We start from the raw sequence: 22381 nt of genomic DNA on the forward strand, positions 1-22381 counted from the left end.
CAGCCGATAATTCCGAAGTCCCAAATCTCGTGCAATATCCTGCGCTGGCAGTGCGTTATCACAGTGTAGCTGCCGTACAAACTTGAGACTTTGTGTCATCATAGTGTCGTTATTGGTCAAATCGTCTCAACACAGTGGTAACAACATTCCTTTTTTGTATGCCAAATAAAAAAGAAATGTGTTGACCCGCTAAGCTAGTGTCAGCAACGCAGCAATGCCGTCAGAAGATCCGTCCGACTAATCGGTCAGCCTCGTTACGACCGAATCCGGTTACCACCCTGTTTCCATGCACCGCATCGAAGAAAGCCCCTCATGTAAGTGCTGCATCCCGAGACACCCATCTCCCTTAGCTCACTTGCTGCATTTCCCTCGAATCCCTAGCTATCACAGTTTTTTGCACATTTTTAGGCTGTTTTCCTTTCAAAAGATATACTTAAGAAGGTTCTCCAATCATAAAACACATATATTAATATTTACGCTTTAAACTAGGGCTCTAATTTTATTCCGTTTTTCGAAGATACATGTAAACGTAAAACGTTTATCCGTTTATATTCGCTTTCAAAAAAACGTTTACTTAAAGGTTTTGTTTTGACTAATTTTTATGTTAAGGCAGGCTGTCACCAGTGCCCTTATTATAGGCACAAATTGATAAGATTTCTAAATTTCAGAGTTTTATTATTAGATTATATATTCTCGCCGCCTTCGTGTACCTTGTAAGATGTAGAGAAAAATTGTAGAGAGTTTAGAGGAATCGTCAGATTGTAAGGCGCTCAGCGAATATTGAGATAATATAATCTCTCTTTTAAGCGACTTTGAATGTATCATCATTCAGTTCACTCTATCTACCCTCTCTTCTTTCTCTGTAGAAAGGTACTGGAAGGGATAATAATCTATTCGCTAAATGGTACACGGTTTAATAATTTTTATATTTATTTCACATTTTTGGTTTGACATTATACGCGGATTGGTTTTTATGTTCGTTATTAACCGTAGCCTGATAGGCTTTCTTTCGGGAGCCACATACCGGGGTGATCGTGTTGACGGCGGGGTCCTTGGTTGAGATACTCGCACTCTGGACGTGCTCGGCGGACGCCGTTTGGATCGCGGATCCCGCGAGGGTTCCCGTTTCTTCTTGTTTTTTGGTCCCGCTATCTTCCTTCCAATAATTCATGGGATCGAACTTTCCGCTGGGGTGCAGCGAGGCTCTTTTAAGCGCTCTCGCGTCCACCCCCCTCGCTTTCCTCTAGGGCGTTTGGCCTTTGGCATCTAAGATTTAAGCAAATTTGTATTAATATAGAGGGGAGTGTGGAGGCCTCGATGCCGTTTAAAAGGCGCTCGTTTGAATTTCACAGGAGAGAATTTCTAGTCTATCAACGCTCTGTTTGAAAGCGCACGTCAAGACGAGGGGGAGAGGAATGGCTTCTCGACGCCTGGGAAGGCGCACGTCAAAGCCGGAGCCCTTTTTTATGGAGAGACGGAAATTGTGCTTGCGCTCAGCTTAAGCGCGTGGTATTCTTACCGTAGCTTTTGAATAGGAAGAGTGAGGATCTCGAGTCCGTGAACGCTTCGCTTATATATTGTTGTCTTTGTGACATATAACAATTACCCTCGCGGTAAGGGGATGTTTCTTCCTTTGTTCTATCGCAAAATCTTCTAGAATGTTCTATTTCTATGATTTGTATAATAATTAAGCTCTTTAGTTGCCTGATTTTTCTTAGATCGGGTACGATATTTGTTCTGGGGATCGCGGCGCTTGTTTTGGTGTACTTGGTTATTATCAACATCGAATCGACATCGATTCGACGTCAATTCGATGATTTCGATGTCAATTCCATTGTCATTTCTCACTGACAGCTAACGCAATTTCTCCTGAGCCACGCAATAGTTTGAATAAGATTTTTTTTCCTATCTTTCTATGTTCGTCTTTAATGTCCGCCATTTTGTAATACGTTTTGTGTAATTCAATTTAATCCGCACGATTATCAAGGGGAATGTTCAAGCTTTAATTTAAGATGTGGTTCATCTCGATACGATGATTTTTCGCTGAGTTATCGCAATTTAAAGATATTCAAAATATTTGCTAAAATTCAGTGGTCCACTTTTTTTGCGTGCAAATATATCTGCGATTCTTTTCTGAACAAATTGGGCTCAATCTGATCTGGATCTGGATCAAGTGTGTTAGGCTTTGAGGTAGATGGACGGTACATTGATTTTATGAATTATTATTCCCCGGGTCATTAAACTCAACTTAAAAGGACAGCATTGATTTATTAAATTTTCATTCTTTGCCGCGTTCGGAATATTCTTTGACGTTTATTATTCACCATCGACGATACAATTTCTTTCGCATCAATGAATGAACCGGACTGTTCGACGGCGGGCAAAATCCTCTGTCGAGTTCTCTAATTCGCGTGTCTTATTATCTTATTAATCACCGCTCCTATGTTTCTAACTTCTATTCGATTCAACGGAATCTCTTTCGTCGATCCTTGCGCTTTCGTTGCGACAATCCCTTTTTATTTGATCCGCTTTATTCGATCTTGCCCTCAATGGGCAGGGTCGGCAGGCAGAGAGAAGTGAGAGAGAAAGCGAAAGGCGCATGCAAATGTATATCCGGGGAGATTCATTTTTTGTATCGATTCGATTTTCAGTGTTGCATCTGGCTGACAGGCGGCAGCAGTGTTGCTGGATGCTTCGCGCATGCGCGTCGAAACTCTTGTTTATCAGTAGCGACAAGAAGACTAGAACTAAGGAGGATCAACTCGTGCCAATAGCGGTAGTGGGGGTGAGGCAAAAAGTGGCGATGGATAACTTCCCCCACTCTTGCGCTTCATTAGTCCTCTCTGTCGCTCTATATAGTCGTCGCTCTATCGTTCTATAATCGTCACTTTGTCGCTCTTATATCGAACTTTCACACAATGCGCAGTGCCGCTGCACATCGTGTGAATAGCCGCGGACGTTTTTTGACTCACCCCCACCACACGAGTTGATGTCCTCCTTAGTTCTAGTCTTCTTGAGTAGCGAGTACGTTATTGATGTTACATCCGACGCGCATGCGCCAGAAACGCCCATCCAGCAACACTGGCTGGCAGTATCGATCCGTGTAGCTGGGCGTATTTAAAGTAAACATCCTAAAAATACAAGACAGCAATGAACATAAAAATTTAAGATAATAAAATCATATGTACAAGAGAGTAGTAAACTTAAAAGTGCATGATAATAGTGAACATAAATACTATTTAGTATTCATGCTCATCACAGCCCCCCTTCCCCAAATTTACCAGAATCATTTAATATTAGTTGACTATATGAAGAAAGAATGACATACTGTGAAAAATAAAAAGATAAATAAAAAGATAAATGTCTCTAATATATTAATTCTTAATAATAAAAATTAGCACGATACGTCAGATCACACCATGGGTTGCGGGGGATGATACTCTGATAAAAATCAGTGTTGCCGGTCAGCACATGACAGGCATGTAAGTGGACGCGACGTTTTCCTTCTCTCTCATTCGTTTTATTTCTTACACTCGCTTTCGTATTAAATCACAAGCATCCGATCAATTTCGGCATCCGCTTCTCTTCATGCGAGACTCCGTCACAGAAGCAACGAAAATATTTTTCAAGCAATGACGATTTCTATTGCTTCTTTTCTATAGACTATCTTTCTCTTTGAAGCTTGAAATCGTTCTTACTTTGAGATTATTGGATCTGAAAATTGGGTCTTTGTAAAAAGCATTTTATTTTTTTATAATATTTTTCGAGCTTTCTTCATACAAAACGTTTTCTGTTAGAAAAATATTATCCGCTGAAAACTCAAAGAATTGCTATTGATATTTCTGATCTCTACAATGTATAATGTAAGAGAAACGTTTGTTTTTTTCTTAGTATAATTCCGTGTTAAAGAATAATAGAGGAAGGTCATCGATACCGATATACCACTTTTGTTTTTAGACAATATTTCTTAAACAAAAGGTAAAAATACAACTTCAAAAACATAAATACAAACTAAAAAGTGTCTCCTATCAGATAGTATAGGTAGTTTTTGTAATATTGTTTGCAATTTTGCAATAATTAAGTTTTTCGTAAGTTATGCAAAAATGAGCGTCTGACAAAATGGACTCCAAAACTGACATAGTAGGCAATAATGCCAACATTCCTATTCTATAAATAAAGATATATCCTATATTCTGAAAAGAAAACTAATTTATGAAACAATAAACATTTAAAATAACATAATATTATCAATAATACAGTCACTATTATTTTAATTATGCAATTTGCAAAAGAACACCGTAAGAATTTTCTTCTCTGATTCATAGAATTTGTTTTTAGCTAATTTGGTATAGAAATAAGCCATAAATATATGAATTATGAGTTTGTACTTCTTTAATTAGCTAAACAGATTACGTTTTTATTATTAGTATTAATAAGGTGCAAAGATTAGTTTCTAAGAAATAAGGGAGTGTCGCTTTAGGAGACCTATGTCGGTAACCTTCCTCTATCATTTCCAATTATAGAATCTCCGATTGTTTTCAAAGCAACGATAATGCGAGAATACATTTTTGTATTAGCCTTCGATGCTGAATAATCGAGAGGTATAAGTATTTAAAACCGAGTCTGTGACCCGACAATGTCTGATCTCTTTTTGCAACAAGTATTAGAACGTCATTTTTCAACCACTCGGTTAAAAAAGGTTCTATTTTATCTGGAGCTAAAATCTGAAAATATCTTCGGACTGAAATTAATCTCGGCGTACATACAATTATACGAAACGTATTGTACAACGGTAGAAAAAACATTGAGAAAATCTACCTGAAGCAACTGCGATTCCGATTTATCTCTGTTCTGTGTATTCAGCGAAGCGAAATTCACGTGTATGTTAGATACATCCATTTATCGACCTCGGTGCTATCTCATCGTCTAGAATATCATCGTGTTATCGTAGTGTTTCGTGCACAGTTACATGTAACATACCCGTTAATTATAATTTCCCACTCAACAATATAACTGTAACATAACACATGTGTTATGTTACGGTTATATTGTTGAGTGGGGAATTACAACTAACAGATACGTTACATGTAATTTTGTGGTCACTGGAGAACTGATTCATAAGCAAGAGGCTAATATCTCCGTTTAATGTTAATAATAAAATTAAAACACGGCTGAAAGCATTGATTTTTTTTATGTTTTACTTGACTATAAAATTGTTCGTATAACTGCTATTTTTATGTCATAATTTAAATTAGTTTAACATTGATAATGACCCGATCGGTGTCGAAACATCTGTTTATTGCAATGTTTATTGTTTATATATTTTGAATATTAAAAAAACGTTCTTGTTCGGCTCGTAGCCTTTCTATTATTTTATTATTGTTAATTTATTCTGATTAAACCATATTATTTTATGTTTTTAAAAAATATAAAATGTCACAGAAGATGTGAAATTTTTACAATTTTCAATTTGGTCTCCTTTTGTTTAGCTTCTATGAATTCAACATAATATCAAGAAAGAAGTGCTAATTAACTTTTTACATGCTTACGAAAATGCCTTTTCTCTAGCTTTTTTTACATCATTTTAATGCATTATGTCCATATTGCATACTTGGATTCTTTCAGCACAAATGTGGATATTGTAGATGGCTCTTTAAATTTACGACAAATTTGTTAGAGCATGAATGCTTTAAGCATTAATATATCATAACAATTAAATATAATTTATCTAATAACATCGTTTGTTTAATAGGTAGGACTAAGCTAACGAAAAATCCTGCATCTGCATATAAGGATCATATTTTAAATGAACTTTTGATTGGAACAGTGAAGACAAGGAGGATGCTCTATGACTACAATATACCTGCTTATGAAAGAAGCAATATTTACGTAAAAATGTTTTATCGGCAGAATTTCTAACGTTCTAAGAGATATTTTATACATTATGAATCAATTATTAAAATTCGTTAGGAGCTTTTACTCCAGAGATGACTAAGGCTCGCTGGAAATATTTATAAATGAATATTTATTCCAGGACTGTCAGTTCATTATCAGACAACGTTGCTGAAAATGAAACATATAGAACACCTGAGCAACATGAGGATGATCGAGCTTCATCTTCAGGGTTCATCGACACTTCTTCTTGAACGCCGACAATCATCCATGCTTCTCCACCGATGTTGACTTCCACTCGTATACAAACGCCCACACCAACTCCTGTTACTACACAGACTTCGACACCCAACAATATTCCTCTACAAATGCCATCAACTTTCAATGTGACTTCGCGAATATCGGCCATAAATTTGAAAAATTATTATAGTTTATTTAGTAAAAATTAAGTATAGTTTATTAATATATATTTTTCCTCCTGTTTCTTTTGACGGTAATAACTTTACACATATCGAAATATGTATTACTACAATAATATTGTTACCTTGTTTTCAGAATCTCTGCAAACTACTGATTGTGATTTAGATATACCTCGGCAAACTCCCGCAGCCAAAATTAAGTCACGATTTAATCTGTTAAAAACTATCTAATGTAGCAATGATTAAATATGAAGCTCCTGGAAGTCATTTTTTCATTGAAAGTGGAAATGAATTAATAAATTTGCGATTAAGCGTACGGTGGAAAGTTGTGAATTAAAATCTTTTATTTTAATATTGTACTTTTTTGTTAGAGATTGGTATTGCGTATTTGCGTGAATGTTAACATGATTCGATTGATATATTCGTTGCATACATTATATTTTAGAGCGAAAGAGCAACGATTTTCAAGCAGCTTTAATAGAGGCACTTAAAGAACCTACAATACAGACTACTGATCCATTAAATGGATTTTTAACAAGATTAGGAGAAAGCAGTCATACCGCGAGAGAGCTCGTCTGGAAATTGAATTTTTGACGTTATTCGCGGAGAAGGAAAATTTGTGTATTAACGACCAAGTATAAAACTACCAATACATTATTAGCTGAAGACATTTTCATTTTTGCTCAAAATAACATAATACATAATTATAATATTATAATTATAATATTATAATTATGAGATTAAGTATGTACATTTTAGTTTATGAAAGATTATTATTTTCTTGTAATGTTTATTTTTTATAATGTCATAAAATGTAACCTAAATGTTATGATCTTAATAAACATACGTTTATTTTTTATTAAATAAAATGCTTACAAAATATTTTAATTTTTGGCACCGTCTTTTCAGAAACGCAGGAACATATGTAAATTCAATTTTTCTTTTGATAGTAGCAATCGTGGCATCCTATGGTAATTGTGGCATTCTTTCATTCCTATATAAAAATAAATCAATTTTGTTCCTTCAGCTGAAATAATCAACTCATTTAAATTTTTCTTATCTTAAATCTGAATTTTTTTTCAATTAAAAATCATTGAGCAACTTTTTCCCACTGCCAAGACACTGTCCCGGTATTTTCGAAGTACGATGCAAAGTCATCTCGGATTTTAGAGGCATGTCGGTTGTGGACATTAGTATCATGGTATCTCTCTCTTTATCTGTTTTTGGATTTATCTCATGAGTTAGTGTGTGGTTCTTGTCGAGAGGAGTTGAAATAGAGTTACAATGCCTCATATTAAATTTGGCTAGAAGCTGATCAATAGTCTGATAGTGATAGTCTGGTCCATCCACAGTAAACCTCGATGGCAATCTTTTGTTATTCGTATTCCAAGGCAGTTTGTAACTTCTAACCTAAATCCTTCAGTTTAAATTCTTTCTGAAGCTGTTCTTTGACAACGCGCTTTTGTTATTGGTTATTGCTAAATATCAACATATCGTCTACATATACTGCGATAATTAGAATATTCTCTTGATTTTTATGATATACACGCGGGTCCGCCGTTGATCTCTTAAAGTTGAGATTTGTCAGCACTTTATTGAGTTTTTGGTTCCAGCAACAGCTTCCTTACTTCAGTCCGTAGACAGCCTTGTTTAGTTTATAAACAGCTTCATTTTTTACTGCTTTTGCGTTCTGATCAATTATGAGAATTTTAACATAAATCTCGTCGTTTAGCTCACCTTGAAAAAATGCAGTCACAACGTCTAAATAGTCGATATCCAAATTATATCTTGCTGCAAATCTGAACAGGTATCTGAGAAAGTTATATCTAATTAGGTCTGGTGCGTAAGTTTCTTCGTATTTTAATACTTTCTTCTGAACGCATCCTTTTACGACTAGACGCACTTTATGTCTTATGATATTATCATTCGCATCTCTCTTACTTTTGAAAATCCATTTAGCACTAATTGCTTTCCTGTTTGGGGGAAGAACTGCCAATTCCCACGTATGATTTTCTTCATGTGACCGTAATTCATTTCGTATCGCTTTTAACCATTTTTCAGAATCTTCGCAATGTAGTGCTTCTTCAATAGATGTCGGGTCAATTATTGGTATTTCTTCTATCCAATAATGAAGTCATCCATTGATTTAGACTTCGGAATTCTGGAAGATTTTCTCGGAGGTTTTGGTAGTTGCGGCTGAGTATCGTCATCTTCCTGGTTGTCGTCTTCGAGACTGTAGTAGTCAAGGACGTCCATTATATTAGTGCTCTTCTTCGTATCGTTAGCAAGAACATCTATTTACTTGCTTCCCATCGCTTCTATGGGTACACTTTCATTGTTGGCTACAATGACTTCATTAGTAAACGGGATTTTTAACAACGACATATCACATGGATTGTTAGACATATGCGCAGATGCACCAGAATCTACGTACCAATCTGTGGAATTTGTATTATCCACTTTGAGAGCCATAAAGAAGATGGAGTTTGTTGCAGTGTTTGCTAACTTCGGTTCTTGTGTCGTTGGCTTCGTTTTTCTTTTGCTGCGACAATCTCTTGAAAAGTGGCTATATTTATTGCAGTTATAACATCTAGGTTTTTTAGAAACATTCGTTTCATTCCAAGAATCCTTTAGTTTAACTTGCAGTGCTGTGTCGTCGTTCGATGACTTACGACAAACGTCGTCCTTTACCTCCTGTAGCAATTTTGTTTTAATTGAATCCCTGGTGATAGGAATATTCGAGTTCTCGATACCCATTATCATAGATTTATATGCATCTGGTAATCCTGCAAGAAAGTACTAATCCATTCATTAACCTCAAAGCTCCCGTTCAATTTATGCGACGTCGATCATGATGTAAGGATACCAGGTGTTCCATTGCGCATAATGGCGATAGCAATACTGGAAACAACCAATCACATTTTTGCCTCAATGTCCTTTCCTGCGTATAATAACGCTGGCCTATTGGAATAGCCAATCAAATTTTTGCCTCAATTCACGCTGCTACCACAGTATATACAGTGGCGCAACTCTCTGTCGGCACCTTTGATGTCAGCGTGGATAAAGATGAACCGCACATGCGCGAGCGAGGTATGTAACCAATCAAGGCATTGATATTCCATCTCACCTCTTCTCTCTGTTGTAACCTTTTCTCTTTTTCTACTTTATTGCATAAGGTCTGTTCTTTTTCCACTGTAAGTTCTGAACTGGTGTACACTGATGCAATAAGTTCAGAACCTTCGAAAAATAACAGACCTACACAATATACATTATATTTAAAACAGAAAATAAAATAGAAACGAAACATGATAGATATAAATTTATTTCTCAGGAAATATAAGATTCGTACTTATACTTAACCTTTTTTTATTTGCAATGATAGTCAGAGTTACAAAATATAAACGTAATAAGAACTAATAATAATATAGCAATCCGTTTTATTTTAACTGATCGATATTACTTAATCTCCAATTTGAAATATTCTTTCTTTACTGTTAAAAAAACGGTGTTAAATTTATTACTTAAATTTCTTCTTATATTTGTCAGATAAAGTCCAGTTATTCGACTAATTCAATTTACTATATCTCAAATCACAACAATATTAAACCTGTTACATGTTATTTTAAAAAACGAATAAAAAATAACTGCGTTTAGCGTTTATTTCGTAAATGTTGGAAGTTTTTTTGCGCTGATTGTATTATACTTTTAGATCTAGAGGATTGGTGGATTCTATCTTAGCACACAGCAATCATAAAAATGGTTTCAAAACTGTTGTGTTCCGCTGAAACGTACCTATTACGTTAACTAATTGATAATGGCTGCATTCAACAGAGAAAACTAATCAGTTATAATTAATCAAAACTGTCACTTTCCGTTAAATGGCTATTTAAATCCCTTATATGAACATTTCAACGGTGCAGACAGATAGCGACAATAAAGAGAAGAAGCGAGATGGAATATAAGTGGCCTGATTGGTTACATACCTCGCTCGCGCATGTGCAGTTCATTTTTATTCACGGTGAAATCGTGAGAGTTGCGCTACTGTATATACTGTGCTGCTACTGCGCAATCACAGGAATGGACACCTGGTATCTTTACATCATGGATATGATTTTTGTAACGTATTCCTCGACTATTCTGAACTTTTAACGACAGTTCGGTAACGTTATATTGTCGTTGCGCAGTTTTTTTATCATGTAAAATACCTGCGTAACGACATCCCTAGCTAATAAAATTGTCGTTAAAAAGTTACAGAATAGGCCTGCAGCAGTAGGTTCTGTAACTTACACAATATACCTTAATAATACCTTAATACACAAATTTTCCTTCTCCGCGAGTAACGTCAAAATTTCAATTTCCAGACGAGCTCTGTCACGGTATAGCAGCCTTCGCATGCCTTCTCCTAATCTTGCTAGAAATCCATCTAATGGATCAGTAATCTATATTGTAAGCTCTTTAAGTGCCTCTATTAGAGCTGCTTGAAAATCGTTGCTCTTTCGCTCTAAAATATAATGTATGCAACGAATATATCAATCGAATCATGTTAACATTCACGCAAATACGCAATACCAATCTCTAACAAAAAAGTACAATATTAAAATAAAAAATTTTAATTGACAACTTTTCACCGTACGCTTAATCGAAAATTTATTATTTCCACTTTCAATGAGAAAATGACTTCCAGGAGCTTCATATTTAATCGTTGCTACATTAGATAGTTTTTAACAGATTAAATCGTGACTTACTTTTGGCTGCGGGAGTTTGCCGAGGTATATCTAAATCACAATCAGTAGTTTGCAGAGATTCTGAAAACAAGGTAACAATATTATTGTAGTAATACATATTTCGATATGTATAAAGTTATTACCGTCAAAAGAAACAGGAGGAAAAATATATTAATAAACTACTAATTTTTCAAATTTATGGCCGATATTCGCGAAGCCACATTGAGAGTTGATGGCATTCGTAGAGGAATGTTGTTGGGTGTCGAAGTCTGTGTAGTAACAGGAGTTGGTGTGGGCGTTTGTACACGAGCAGAAGTCAACATCGGTGAAAAAGCATGGATTGTCGGCGTCCAAGAAGAAGTATCGGTGAACCCTGAAGATGAAGCTCGATCATCCTCATGTTGCTCAGGTGTTCTATATGTTTCATTTTCAGCAACGTTGTCTGATAATGAACTGACAGTCCTGGAATAAATATTCATTTATATATACAGTATTTTATGACCGATGTTCACAATTCGTTCTTATACTTAAGATCATTTTAAGTGGTCTTATAACATAATTCAATTATACAGCCGTATTAGCATCTTCAGACAATAGATGATTTTGAAATAAGAATGGACTGAAGACAATCGCACACAAATTTTCATAACCGTAACTATAAAACGTTAATGTAAGTTGTAAAACCAATCAGAATATTGCTTTTATACATTCCAAACGATAAAAGTAACGCTAAATTTAATCTTATAGTAGAAATATGTAACTAGATTCAATCGCTTGATCAGCCAATGTAAATGCGTAGAACATGAAATAAATTGTCTCCATTACTTGTTATTCTTGTAAAATTGACTAAAAGTGGTGAAATTTTGCATACTGAAGAAAAAAAACTTGCTGCCGTGTCCCGAAAACGTCATTTAAGAATGTCATGAAATCATAAAACCTTTAGGTTTTTTATATTAGCGGCTTCAGCTGTCGATCCACGGAATATAGTTTTTGACTTTTTTGCGAGCTTTCATATAGTTATCTCGTAAATATTTCCAGCGAACCTTAGCCATCTCTGGAGTAAGAGCTCCTAACGAATTTTAATAATTGATTCATAATGTATAAAATATCTGCGTGCGTGCGTGCGTACGTGTTTATTATATATTGATATTATTCACACACTGACACAGATATAATACCTCTTAGAACGTTGGAAATTCTGCCCATAAAACATTTTTACGTAAGTATTATACTTCTTTCATAAGCAGGTATACTAGTCATAAAGCGTCCTAAGAGATAAATATACATTTGAGAAAGAGAAAGCAAAAAATTTTACATGCTAAAAATGCAGGCAATACTATTAATATACAACTATAACTTTACAATTTTGCATCGCCTGAGAAGTGGGTTGGATATGACAGCGAACGCTATTAGCTTTATATAATAAATTCATTATTAATTCTTAACTTATCCTGATTTGATATTTAAATTTTTTACATATTTCACCATATAAATAATTTTTTTATTATAAAATAACTACTGTCTCTTTTAATTTTTAATAATTATTTATTAATTAAATAAAGTGGCACTGTATTCAGCATTATTATTTTAATTTATGTAAATTACTAAATTTAACCTATTAAATTGAATTATTATAAATATTAACATTAAAAATTATTTATATATAAATTTTTAACTTATTTTTGTAAATGTTTATGTATATTTTTAATTGTAAGATATATTTTATAATACAAATTAAATTTTTTAATTTTTTATCAAAATCTTTTATCTACATTTTAAATTTAATTAACTTTAAATAAAATAAATAAATTATAAAAATCTAAAATATTTACCTACTTATACTAAAATAGGTACATTCAAACTAATCTATATTTATTTCTTATGTTTAGTTCATCGTCTTCGTCCAATCGTTAAACGATTTGGACGAAGAAATGAGGGAATGGATAGAGGAAGAAACTGAAAAACGGCGTCGTAAGTACCATAATTATGTATCTCTACAGGTGCGATCCATTTGACGCTACAAATGTTTCGAAGCGTTTGACTGACCAATCGAAACAAAGAATTTTACTAATTGACCAATTAAAAAATGCTTCGAAGCATTTGTAGTATCAAGTGAACCGTAGCCTAAAACAGTCTTAAAATAAGAATCGACTTTGAACAAGGAGTGGTTTCCTATGTAATTTTGTGCGCTGAATCCGAATCTGACAACAGAATTTGCCTATCAATTTGAGTTAAAATAAATATGTCGATTTTCACTGACCCCTTTTACACCGAGCTTAATAAGCGTATTAACTAGTAACTTTCTCTTAAATTATTTTAATTTGAGCAATGTATTTAAAAAATGATGTACTAAATTGGTAGAATATGCATCAAAATGATTAATTAAATACACATATCATACATACCACCTTAAACAAAAAGTTCCCGGAATTACCACCAGGTGATGCTCTGAGTCAGCTGATTTGAGTTCTGTTTTTTTGGTTAGGTTGCCACATCTATCATTGACATTTCCACCAAATTTTATCGCCATAGCTTGACATTTGTAAAAGTTACGCCGTCTTGAGTACATCTACCTCTGCACGGTTTTCGATTTTTCCATTACCTCCTTTTGGCTTAAAACGCGTACCCCGTAGTGGTTTTTTGACTCGATCGAACAAAAAATCGCAGGGAGCCATATCGGGTGAATTCGATGGCTGTTGGATGGTATTCGTTTCGTTCTTGGTCAATAATTCACAGATGTTGCAAATTCAACTCCATTTTTAAAACTAAAAAATCGAAAACCGTGCAGAGGTAGATGTACTCAAGACGGCGTAACTTTTACAAATGTCAAGCTATGGCGATAAAATTTGGTGGAAATGTCAATGATAGATGTGGCAACCTAACCAAAAAAACAGAACTCAAATCATCTGACTCAGAGCATCACCTGGTGGTAATTCCGGGAACTTTTTGTTCAAGATGGTATGTTTACACGTTTCGCCGAAATTAAGATAATTCGCGTTTTAAAACGCTCGACTGTGATTAGCCGATTTACTTACGGCCTTATGATTACAACTAAAATTTTTTACGTATAATGGCCTTAACCCGGGCTAATAGCAACGATAGCATCTTAAGAGAAGGAATCGAAAGAAGGAACGATGAAATAAAATATAACATTGATTTTGTAGGGAGAAAACGAAAGACAAAATAAATTTAATTTAAAGCTACGATCACGGAGATGGACTCGCAGATCCCGCAGGTCGTAGCAAAAAATATTAATAGTTATAAGAAAATATTAAAATAAAATAAAACAAAAAATAATATAAGACAAATAAAATATAAATGTAATGTATATTAAATTATTTATGATAAAATAAATGTCGTTAAGAGTATGTTTAGTTTTTTCTTCTAATATTTAAAGATCTAATAAAGGTCAAAACGTTTATTTATTACATAGCAAGGTTGTTTTAATAATAGCAAGGTTGTTTTAATAATAGCCTCTCTGTTATCTAGGCCGGTATTCATAGTCAGATCTTATTTCAAGACCGTCTTAGGTAATGTCTTAAGATGCTAATACAGTTCTCTGATTGGTTCGTGACATCTCAAGACTGAACTTAAGACGGTCTTGAATATAAGAACTGACTATGAATACCAGCCTAGGAATACCATCTTAAGCTCATGGCACATACAAAAACGTAAGGCTGTAAGACGTAATCAATAAGCGAATTGGCCAATCACGGTAGAGACCGTAAGGCCAGTAGCGAATCCAATGTTACGATTTCCTTACTGTTTAAGTCTTACGGCCTTACGTTTTTGTATGTGCCATGGGCTTTATGTTTCGTGTTTAGTTGCGATCAGCTGCTTGCTACGCGTAATATCACTAATACGGGGTCTACAATAGAAGTCGTAGCAGTCGTAGGATCTTAAATCGTAGAAAATTGACCAATCACAGTCGAATATGAGAAGAATAATCAACTGTGATTGGTCAATTTTCTACGACTTAAGCCCTTATGACTGCTATGACTTTTATTGTGGACCCCGCATAAGGCCGGAATCAGACTACGCATTGAAGATTGAGATTGAAGATTAAAAAATTCAAATTTGACCAATAAAAATGAAAGGAGCTAAAATTTCTTTGTCCTTATTGGTCAAATTTCAATCTTCAATCGTCAACCTCAATCTTTAATGGTCTGATTCCGGCCTAACGCTAAACTTAATGGCCGCAGCACAGACTCTTGCATAACGCATAATGCACAGTGCATAAGGGAATCGACCAATTGAAATTTTTCTTTTCCATGGAATGGGAGGAAAGGAAAGATTCTGATTAGTTGATTCGCTTATGCACTATGCGTTATGCAAGAGTCTGTGCTGCGGCCTTAAGGCTGCGTTCCGTTTCACGCATGATGTATGTACATACATAATGCATTATTTATCCTTGTTTAACATTCGGTAAATAACAAGGATAAAAGATGCATTATGCGCATCATGCGTGAAACGGAACGCAGCCTTAAGCCTGATTTATAATGGTCGTAACCGTTAACTTATGCCGGTGCCGGTAAAGTTCAATCATAGGATTTCAATGCTTTCGTTCATACTAACTTGCCGGATTAGTATGAACGAAAGCATTGAAATCTTATGGTTGAACTTTACCGGCACCAGCATAATGCGGGGTCTACAATAGAAGTCGAGCGGTCGTAGGGTCTTAAGTCGTAGAAAATTGACCAATCACAGTTGATTATTCTTCTTATATTCGACTGTGATTGGTCAATTTTCTATGACTTAAGACCCTAATGCGTGGTCTACAATGGGCAGTAGCAGTAATGAATTAAGGAGTAGACGCAGAAATCAACCAATCATAATCGAATGTGAGAAAGATAATCAACTACGATTAGTCGATTTCTGCACCTACTCTTTAATTCACTACTGCTACTGCCCATTGTAGACCACGCATACGACTTCTATTGTAGACCCCGCATTATAAATCAGGCTTTAAGTTGTAAACGTAGCAACGCACAAGCTGCACATGAAGCACCTTTAATCAAAGTTGGTCAAAATGGCCCTAGGTAGGACAGAAGAAGTAGGTACAGTACAGGTTCATATACATATATACAAATTTATTAAAAGGACAGACAAAATAATGTGATAAGAAATACAGTAATAACTAGATGAGAAGGAAAGAATTTGGAAATAATAGGTTCTGTGCCAAAGTATCATAAGGAGCGATAGGATACACTAATTATTTCCTCCAAACGGAGGATTTCAAAACAAGAAGTAGGTACCTCTTGAATGTCGAATGTGACTGTAGATTGGACTATAGGTTTGTTTTTTTTTTAGATTAATTGATTAAAGCAAATCCTCATGCCATGGCCAGCTCGTCATTCTCGTCTTCTATGCAATCCTACAGTGAGCCATTTACACAGGAACAAGAAATGATACTTTACAAGAACATAAAGATGGTCAGCGCTACTTTTGAATGGACTAGGAAATATATTCAAGCACATTATCATCTTTTGTTAAAAATGTTTTGAATCTGTTGCAGCATCTGCAAGAAATTCAAATAGCTACTCAAGATATTAATCAGCAATTCAAAAATGTTCAGGAAGAAATGCTTGTCACAGCAGCTTTGATAAATGTGATTGAATCAAAAACCAAGGAAATTAATTAGGATTAATATATTGACAAAGATAAAAAATATGGCAGTATATCTTAGGAATGTAAAAAGTATCACTTGCCGAATGTACAACTTCTCAAACTGCCATGCAAACAATATTACCAAAGTATCTATGATATGACGTCGAGAGATTCAAAAGCCTTGTGCTATAGACACAAATCCTTGATAAAAATAATTTTCCTGTAATTTTGCATAATACAAAAATAATTTATTTATTATAACACTTCTGCAAAAGTATATTTTATATAAGTACCTATAAAAGTAATCTTATTTGAAGCATTTTTCACATTTTCATAAGATTTAATGTAAAAAAATGATCTCTCATTAGATACTTTAATATTATCTGCATTTTAAAAACAATTTTATGTCAATTAATTAAAATTTTATAATTAAACATAAAACAAAGAAAATTAGAATAAAAGTTAATTCTAATTTTTTTCAATCGTTACAGCATGAGAAAATAGAATGATTGGATTAAAATAAAAAAAGAAATTTGACCGTTCTGAAATTGATCACTGTTTGAAAATTAAGAATCTGCGATTTTATGATGTTATGAAATTTGCTTAGTCTTTATTTTTCGTCATTTTTTTTCTCTACCTGTGTAGCTTGTTATCTCTTCCAAGAAAAGACCTTTCTAATAAGTACGACCTTGTGCAAATATTGATGGAAACCTGTCGTGCATGGTCAGTCGTGCGTAGTCAGTCGTGTGATACTTGGCACTTGTAAAAACAAAGATGCGAATTTAATACAGTGTAAATAAAAAATCGAGAAAAACATTTTGCTAAGACATATCGTGCTGCAGATTGTAGAACACGTCCATAGCTTGCACGGATACAGTTATTAAAATTTTTAATTAACAATGTTGTGCCTCTTCATATTTCTGACCTTCTCTTCCTGGCTTGGGTAAGAAGCATACACTTATTTATTTTATTTTTGCATCTTCTATACAACAAAGATTCTCATCGCGATAAAAAATGTTCTGTGAATAAATATATATGTACATAATACATCACATTTTATTGATGCTTTATTGACAATAAATATAGAATTTATTATAAGCCAAAATATATCCTTGCTTCTTTTAATTCAACGAAAAATTCGGAATTATCAAATATAGAACTTTTTGCAAACTTTTTAATCAAACTCGGAAAAACGCGGTATTAAATATAGAAATAAATTAAAGATAAATTATAATTAAATATAGAAATAGATCAAAGGTAAATTATATTTTTAAAAAATTTTCACTACTAAAAATAATTTTGTTGCAATATATTGAATATTAGTATTATTGTGTTTCTTATTACATAATGAGTTTATGTGCGCAATCTGCTTATTTTCTTGAGATAAGAATTGCATCGTTGCGACATTATCAATTTACTGATATTTTACGATATGCGAACCAAAATAACAACACATATGTATTTTGCTGCCACCAATAAGCATCGATTAAGATTAGAATTTATTTTCGCGATAACAGTGTGAGGTGCCGATGATGGAATCTATTTTTAAATACTTTTAGTGCACAGTTCCAAGTCACCTCTTCACATTTTACATCTGTAAATCGAAGACAAATCGATAAATGTAGGTATGTAGAAACTATCGATTTTTACAAGAAACGTTTACATTCGTGTTGAGATTTGTTACTCCAATTGAGATTTGAAGTTTGAACTCCAATCTATTGTCTTTACTTAGGACGAGCATGGCTGCGATCGCGCGAGGATCCATTACATCTACAACGTGGGGTTCTGTAAATGGTCAAGAAATCAAGAAGTTTACGTTGAGAAATGAAGCTTGTCAAGAGGTCGAAGTCATAACGTATGGTGCGGCGGTGACCAACATTAGAACGCCAGACAGAAAAGGAAACATAGCGGACGTCGTGCTCGGTTTTGACAACATCGAAGGTATTTTTATAATTTTTACTTATATGAACAAATATTTGATAAGGTGTTCGCTCTATTAAATCGATTTTATCATTGCTTGGTCTGTTTTTAAAGATATAAAAATTAAAATAAAATTATAACAAAATATATTCACTGGTAACAGAATTAATATAATAATTTTAGGAACTATAATCACAAAATATAATAAATTAAAATAGTTACACATGTAAAAAATACATTAATTTAAAGTATCAACAATATTTTAAGGAGGTTCTCGCGTTTGATGAAAAATAAGACAAGTCTATAATATACATGTAATGCAAAAGTTAATAATATCAATAATATCTAGAAAAAATTTCATTGACTTTTACCGTATCATTTTGGAGATATTTAATTCTAAATTTATAGAATTTTTTACATTACAAGTTGAAGGTATAACCTTATTCTGTAGTTATTCTCTTTTAAATTGAGACATTTGCATATAAGACAGCGATTTAAAAATCGTTATAATTATAAAGTAAACACTTCAGTTTGTTCTCGTTCATTTAAACTGATCGTACAATTTACAAGAAATTTATATTCTTCAATGAAAAAAGCTAGAATATATGTCAAATAGACGATGCGTATACATCAAATGAGCATCTTACAACTTTTATTTTGATATTTTGAAAATATTTAGTAACATATAAAATTAACAATAATTATGTATAATGGCATAAGATATTGTTAGTAACCTTTTTATTCCATTATTTTAATTATTTTACATATTATTGTGAATAAACTGTCTATTGACTAGGAAGTAGCGCGAGAACCTCCTTAAAGTATGAAATATATTTCTGCAGTTATAATAGTTAATATGCTTGACATAAAAATAGTTTTATATACAAAAATTCATAAAGTAAAGTTGTAAATTAAAGTTGCTATGAAGAATAAAATCATTTCGATTGAGAAAGACAATATTTCAGGATATCTTTCATCGAATAATCCATACTTTGGTGCCACGGTTGGACGAGTCGCAAATCGCATCGGCAACGCAACTTTTGTTGTGGATGGTCAACGTTATAATGTGTCTAAGAATACAGGTGAGAACAGCCTCCACGGTGGTATTCGCGGTTGGAGTTTCAAGGTATGGGATGCAACAATTCAGGACAATAGTGTGGTGATGACTTTGGTCAGTCCGGACGGTGACGAGGGTTATCCAGGATCAGTAACGGCGATAGCGAGTTTCCAACTGACGAACGATGGAGAGTTGCGCATAGAAATGAAAGCCCAGTCCAAAAAGGCAACGCCGATTAATTTAACAAATCATGGCTACTTCAATCTCGCTGGACACGTACGTAATACATTCCTTTCTGATTTGACGCAGAAAGTTCTTATGTTTTTGAGAAAGACAAGGAGATAACAAGATATCTTCTAATGCACCATATTCTGCATTAAATGAAAAAAGGAACAAATTAAAAAAAGAAGTTAGAAAGAACAGCTCCGATGAACACGGATAGTTTTATCAGATAATATTTAATAGATATTTTTATCAAAGAAATGGGTTTTCTATAATAAGTCGTTAGTAATAGATCAGAATCATGAGCGGGTTGTAAGCGAGTCAGTAGTGTGTCATAAAAATAGTAAATTAGTAATCAGCGGAGATGACCAAATTCCATTTCTAATGATTTAAAACTTAGATCATGTTATGATTGATCAATCATAATGTATTTGCCCTGAGAATTATCCCTTTTGAAATATTGTAACGATCTAATGTGATTTATTCTGAATATTAGTTTCTTAAGATTTTTTTACTTATAATTTTGACTTACCACTAATGTGGTACGAGTGATGATTAACGGCTTATTGTAGAAAGTACAAATATTGCACTCATCATGTGAGAAAACAGTAACAGATTTAACTTAATTCCATTTGTAATTATATCACAGATACAATAATGTCTTTGCTAGGCAACTAATTGATCAATCGTGACGAAAGTGTTACGGATTATTATTCATTTCGTTTTTCAGGCCACAAACGCAGCAGAACTGTATAAACATGTGATCACGATGAACGCCGATCGCTGGACTGTCACGGATTCCGAGAGCATTCCGACCGGCGAGATTCGGTCAGTTGCAAACAGCATAATGGATCTAAGGAATCCAACAAAGCTTGGTAATGTCATTGACAAAGTACCGGGCGGCGGTTATGACTCCAATTTCTGCTTGCCGGAATCGTGCAATGATGGGAAAGTCAATTTCGTAGCCAAAGTAGTGCATCCATCTTCGAGACGCCGCTTGGAAGTATACTCGAATCAACCGGGTGTTCAGCTTTACACGACCAATTCTGCACCTGAAAATGGTATTGTGGGCAAAGACGGAGCAAAGTACTTCAGACACGCCGCTTTTTGCTTGGAAACACAAAATTATCCTGACGCTGTAAACCATAAAAACTTCCCAAACAGTGTGCTGCGATCAGGCGATACATACAATCATGTTGTCGTGTACAAATTTGGAGTAGAAAATTAATCAATGCATTTCCATTTTCTGCTATAAACTTTTAAAAATTAAACAAATATTTAATAATAATTAATCTTTTATCGCGTTATTTGTAACATCGTTACTGTTACTAGTTACTTTTTTCGATAACGAATGAGTAATGATGTTACATTACTGGGGTAACGATAACGATTATTTCTAGCCTATATATATATAGACTATATATATATTCTAGACTATATATATATATGTATGTATACATTTATCAGTTTTTGAGCTTTGATTTCTATTCAAAATATTTACCGCAAAAATCTGCATATAATAGCGATTTTCATTGATAGAATTAGTGTGCACTCAGTGCACTATAAATCCACATTATACACAAATCAATATAAAGATGTTCAATAAAAATATAGAGATGAATTAAACCATGAAATCCTCAATACATTTGTACAACTTTAATGTGTACTGAGTTCTGCTGGTGAAAAACGCTATAATATTCTCTTAGTGTCAAGAAAAAAAAGTAACGACTCCTTATATTTTGATAACTATATAAAGAAAAAGACAAACATCTGTAATTATATTGTCAAACTTAATAAACTTTTATAATATTAGCTAACATTTTATTCAGACTTTCTGTTGTAATTATTTTCCGCGTATTGGAATTATAATAAAATGCACACCTAACTAGACAACGACGGCGAAAGATTAACTTCTAAAGGATTGTGTTTCTTCTTGGTAGTCGACGAATCTATATTTTCTAGTAGCCTTTCTTGCCGTTGCTGCGTGATAGGTTTTGTCGCTGGTGTATAACGATCAGATATCCATCCCTCCACATTATATCCAATAAATCCAATAATACCCACAATAGGAAGTGTAATGTATTTACCAAATCTGCCCATGGATCTCACTATTAAGGGCCACATTTTCTTAAGTGGGAGCTGAAATGGAAACAAAATCATTCCAGTTATTTTCTAAAAACCGCAATCGACACAAAATTTATAAGAATACATATATCAACAAATACAAATAACACATATATAGTTTTAAAGGATCAGAAAAAATCCAATTTTTCCGGATTTTTTCGGTTTTTTTCCTAAGGGTAAAAAAATTCATTTTGGAAAAATTCACGTGTGCTCGTATAAATCTACTATGTTTACTTCTCAGTTCTTTCTGTAAAGAAAATAATTATGTATAGGGTACATAGTAGGATAAGTTAATAGAAATTTTGAATTATATAAAAGATTGAGGTAATGTAAAATTCAATAAAACATACACTATTATACCATTAATGTAAGGATTAAATATATAGAGTCTAAACATCATGTTTATATGATAATAG

General features: G+C 33.7%; 2 protein-coding genes across 6 annotated transcripts; one reads left to right on the forward strand and one right to left on the reverse strand.

The window, feature by feature from the left end:
* Window positions 1–7210: 7210 nt before the first annotated feature.
* On the reverse strand, window positions 7211–11297 carry LOC108727116 (uncharacterized). 3 transcript variants are annotated; one of them, XM_018455058.1, is made up of 5 exons: window positions 11219–11297; window positions 11057–11116; window positions 10619–10812; window positions 8746–9110; window positions 7211–8653 (listed from the first exon to the last, which is right to left on the reverse strand). In XM_018455058.1, exons 3-5 carry the CDS (start codon window positions 10703–10705, stop codon window positions 8644–8646), a joined length of 462 nt encoding a protein of 153 aa, XP_018310560.1. In that variant the 5' UTR covers window positions 10706–10812; window positions 11057–11116; window positions 11219–11297; the 3' UTR covers window positions 7211–8643. The 3 variants fall into 3 exon arrangements, with proteins under 3 accessions (XP_018310560.1, XP_018310559.1, XP_018310558.1); XM_018455057.1 differs by lacking the exon at window positions 11219–11297 and adding an exon at window positions 11179–11218; XM_018455056.1 differs by lacking the exon at window positions 11219–11297 and having other exon boundaries at window positions 11057–11136.
* Window positions 11298–17223: 5926 nt separating this feature from the next.
* LOC108727077 (aldose 1-epimerase) lies at window positions 17224–21100 on the forward strand. 3 transcript variants are annotated; one of them, XM_018454994.1, is made up of 5 exons: window positions 17225–17585; window positions 18202–18267; window positions 18375–18583; window positions 19528–19895; window positions 20572–21100. In XM_018454994.1, the coding sequence occupies exons 1-5, from the start codon at window positions 17542–17544 to the stop codon at window positions 21067–21069; spliced, it is 1185 nt and encodes a 394-aa protein (XP_018310496.1). In that variant the 5' UTR covers window positions 17225–17541; the 3' UTR covers window positions 21070–21100. The 3 variants fall into 3 exon arrangements, with proteins under 3 accessions (XP_018310497.1, XP_018310496.1, XP_018310498.1); XM_018454995.1 differs by lacking the exon at window positions 18202–18267 and having other exon boundaries at window positions 17224–17585; XM_018454996.1 differs by lacking the exon at window positions 17225–17585 and having other exon boundaries at window positions 18204–18263.
* The last annotated feature ends 1281 nt before the right edge of the window (window positions 21101–22381 follow it).

The sequence above is a fragment of the Mycetomoellerius zeteki genome, unplaced genomic scaffold (assembly GCF_001594055.1).
Source record: "Mycetomoellerius zeteki isolate Tzet28-1 unplaced genomic scaffold, Tzet1.0 scaffold47, whole genome shotgun sequence".
NCBI lineage: Eukaryota > Metazoa > Arthropoda > Insecta > Hymenoptera > Formicidae > Mycetomoellerius > Mycetomoellerius zeteki.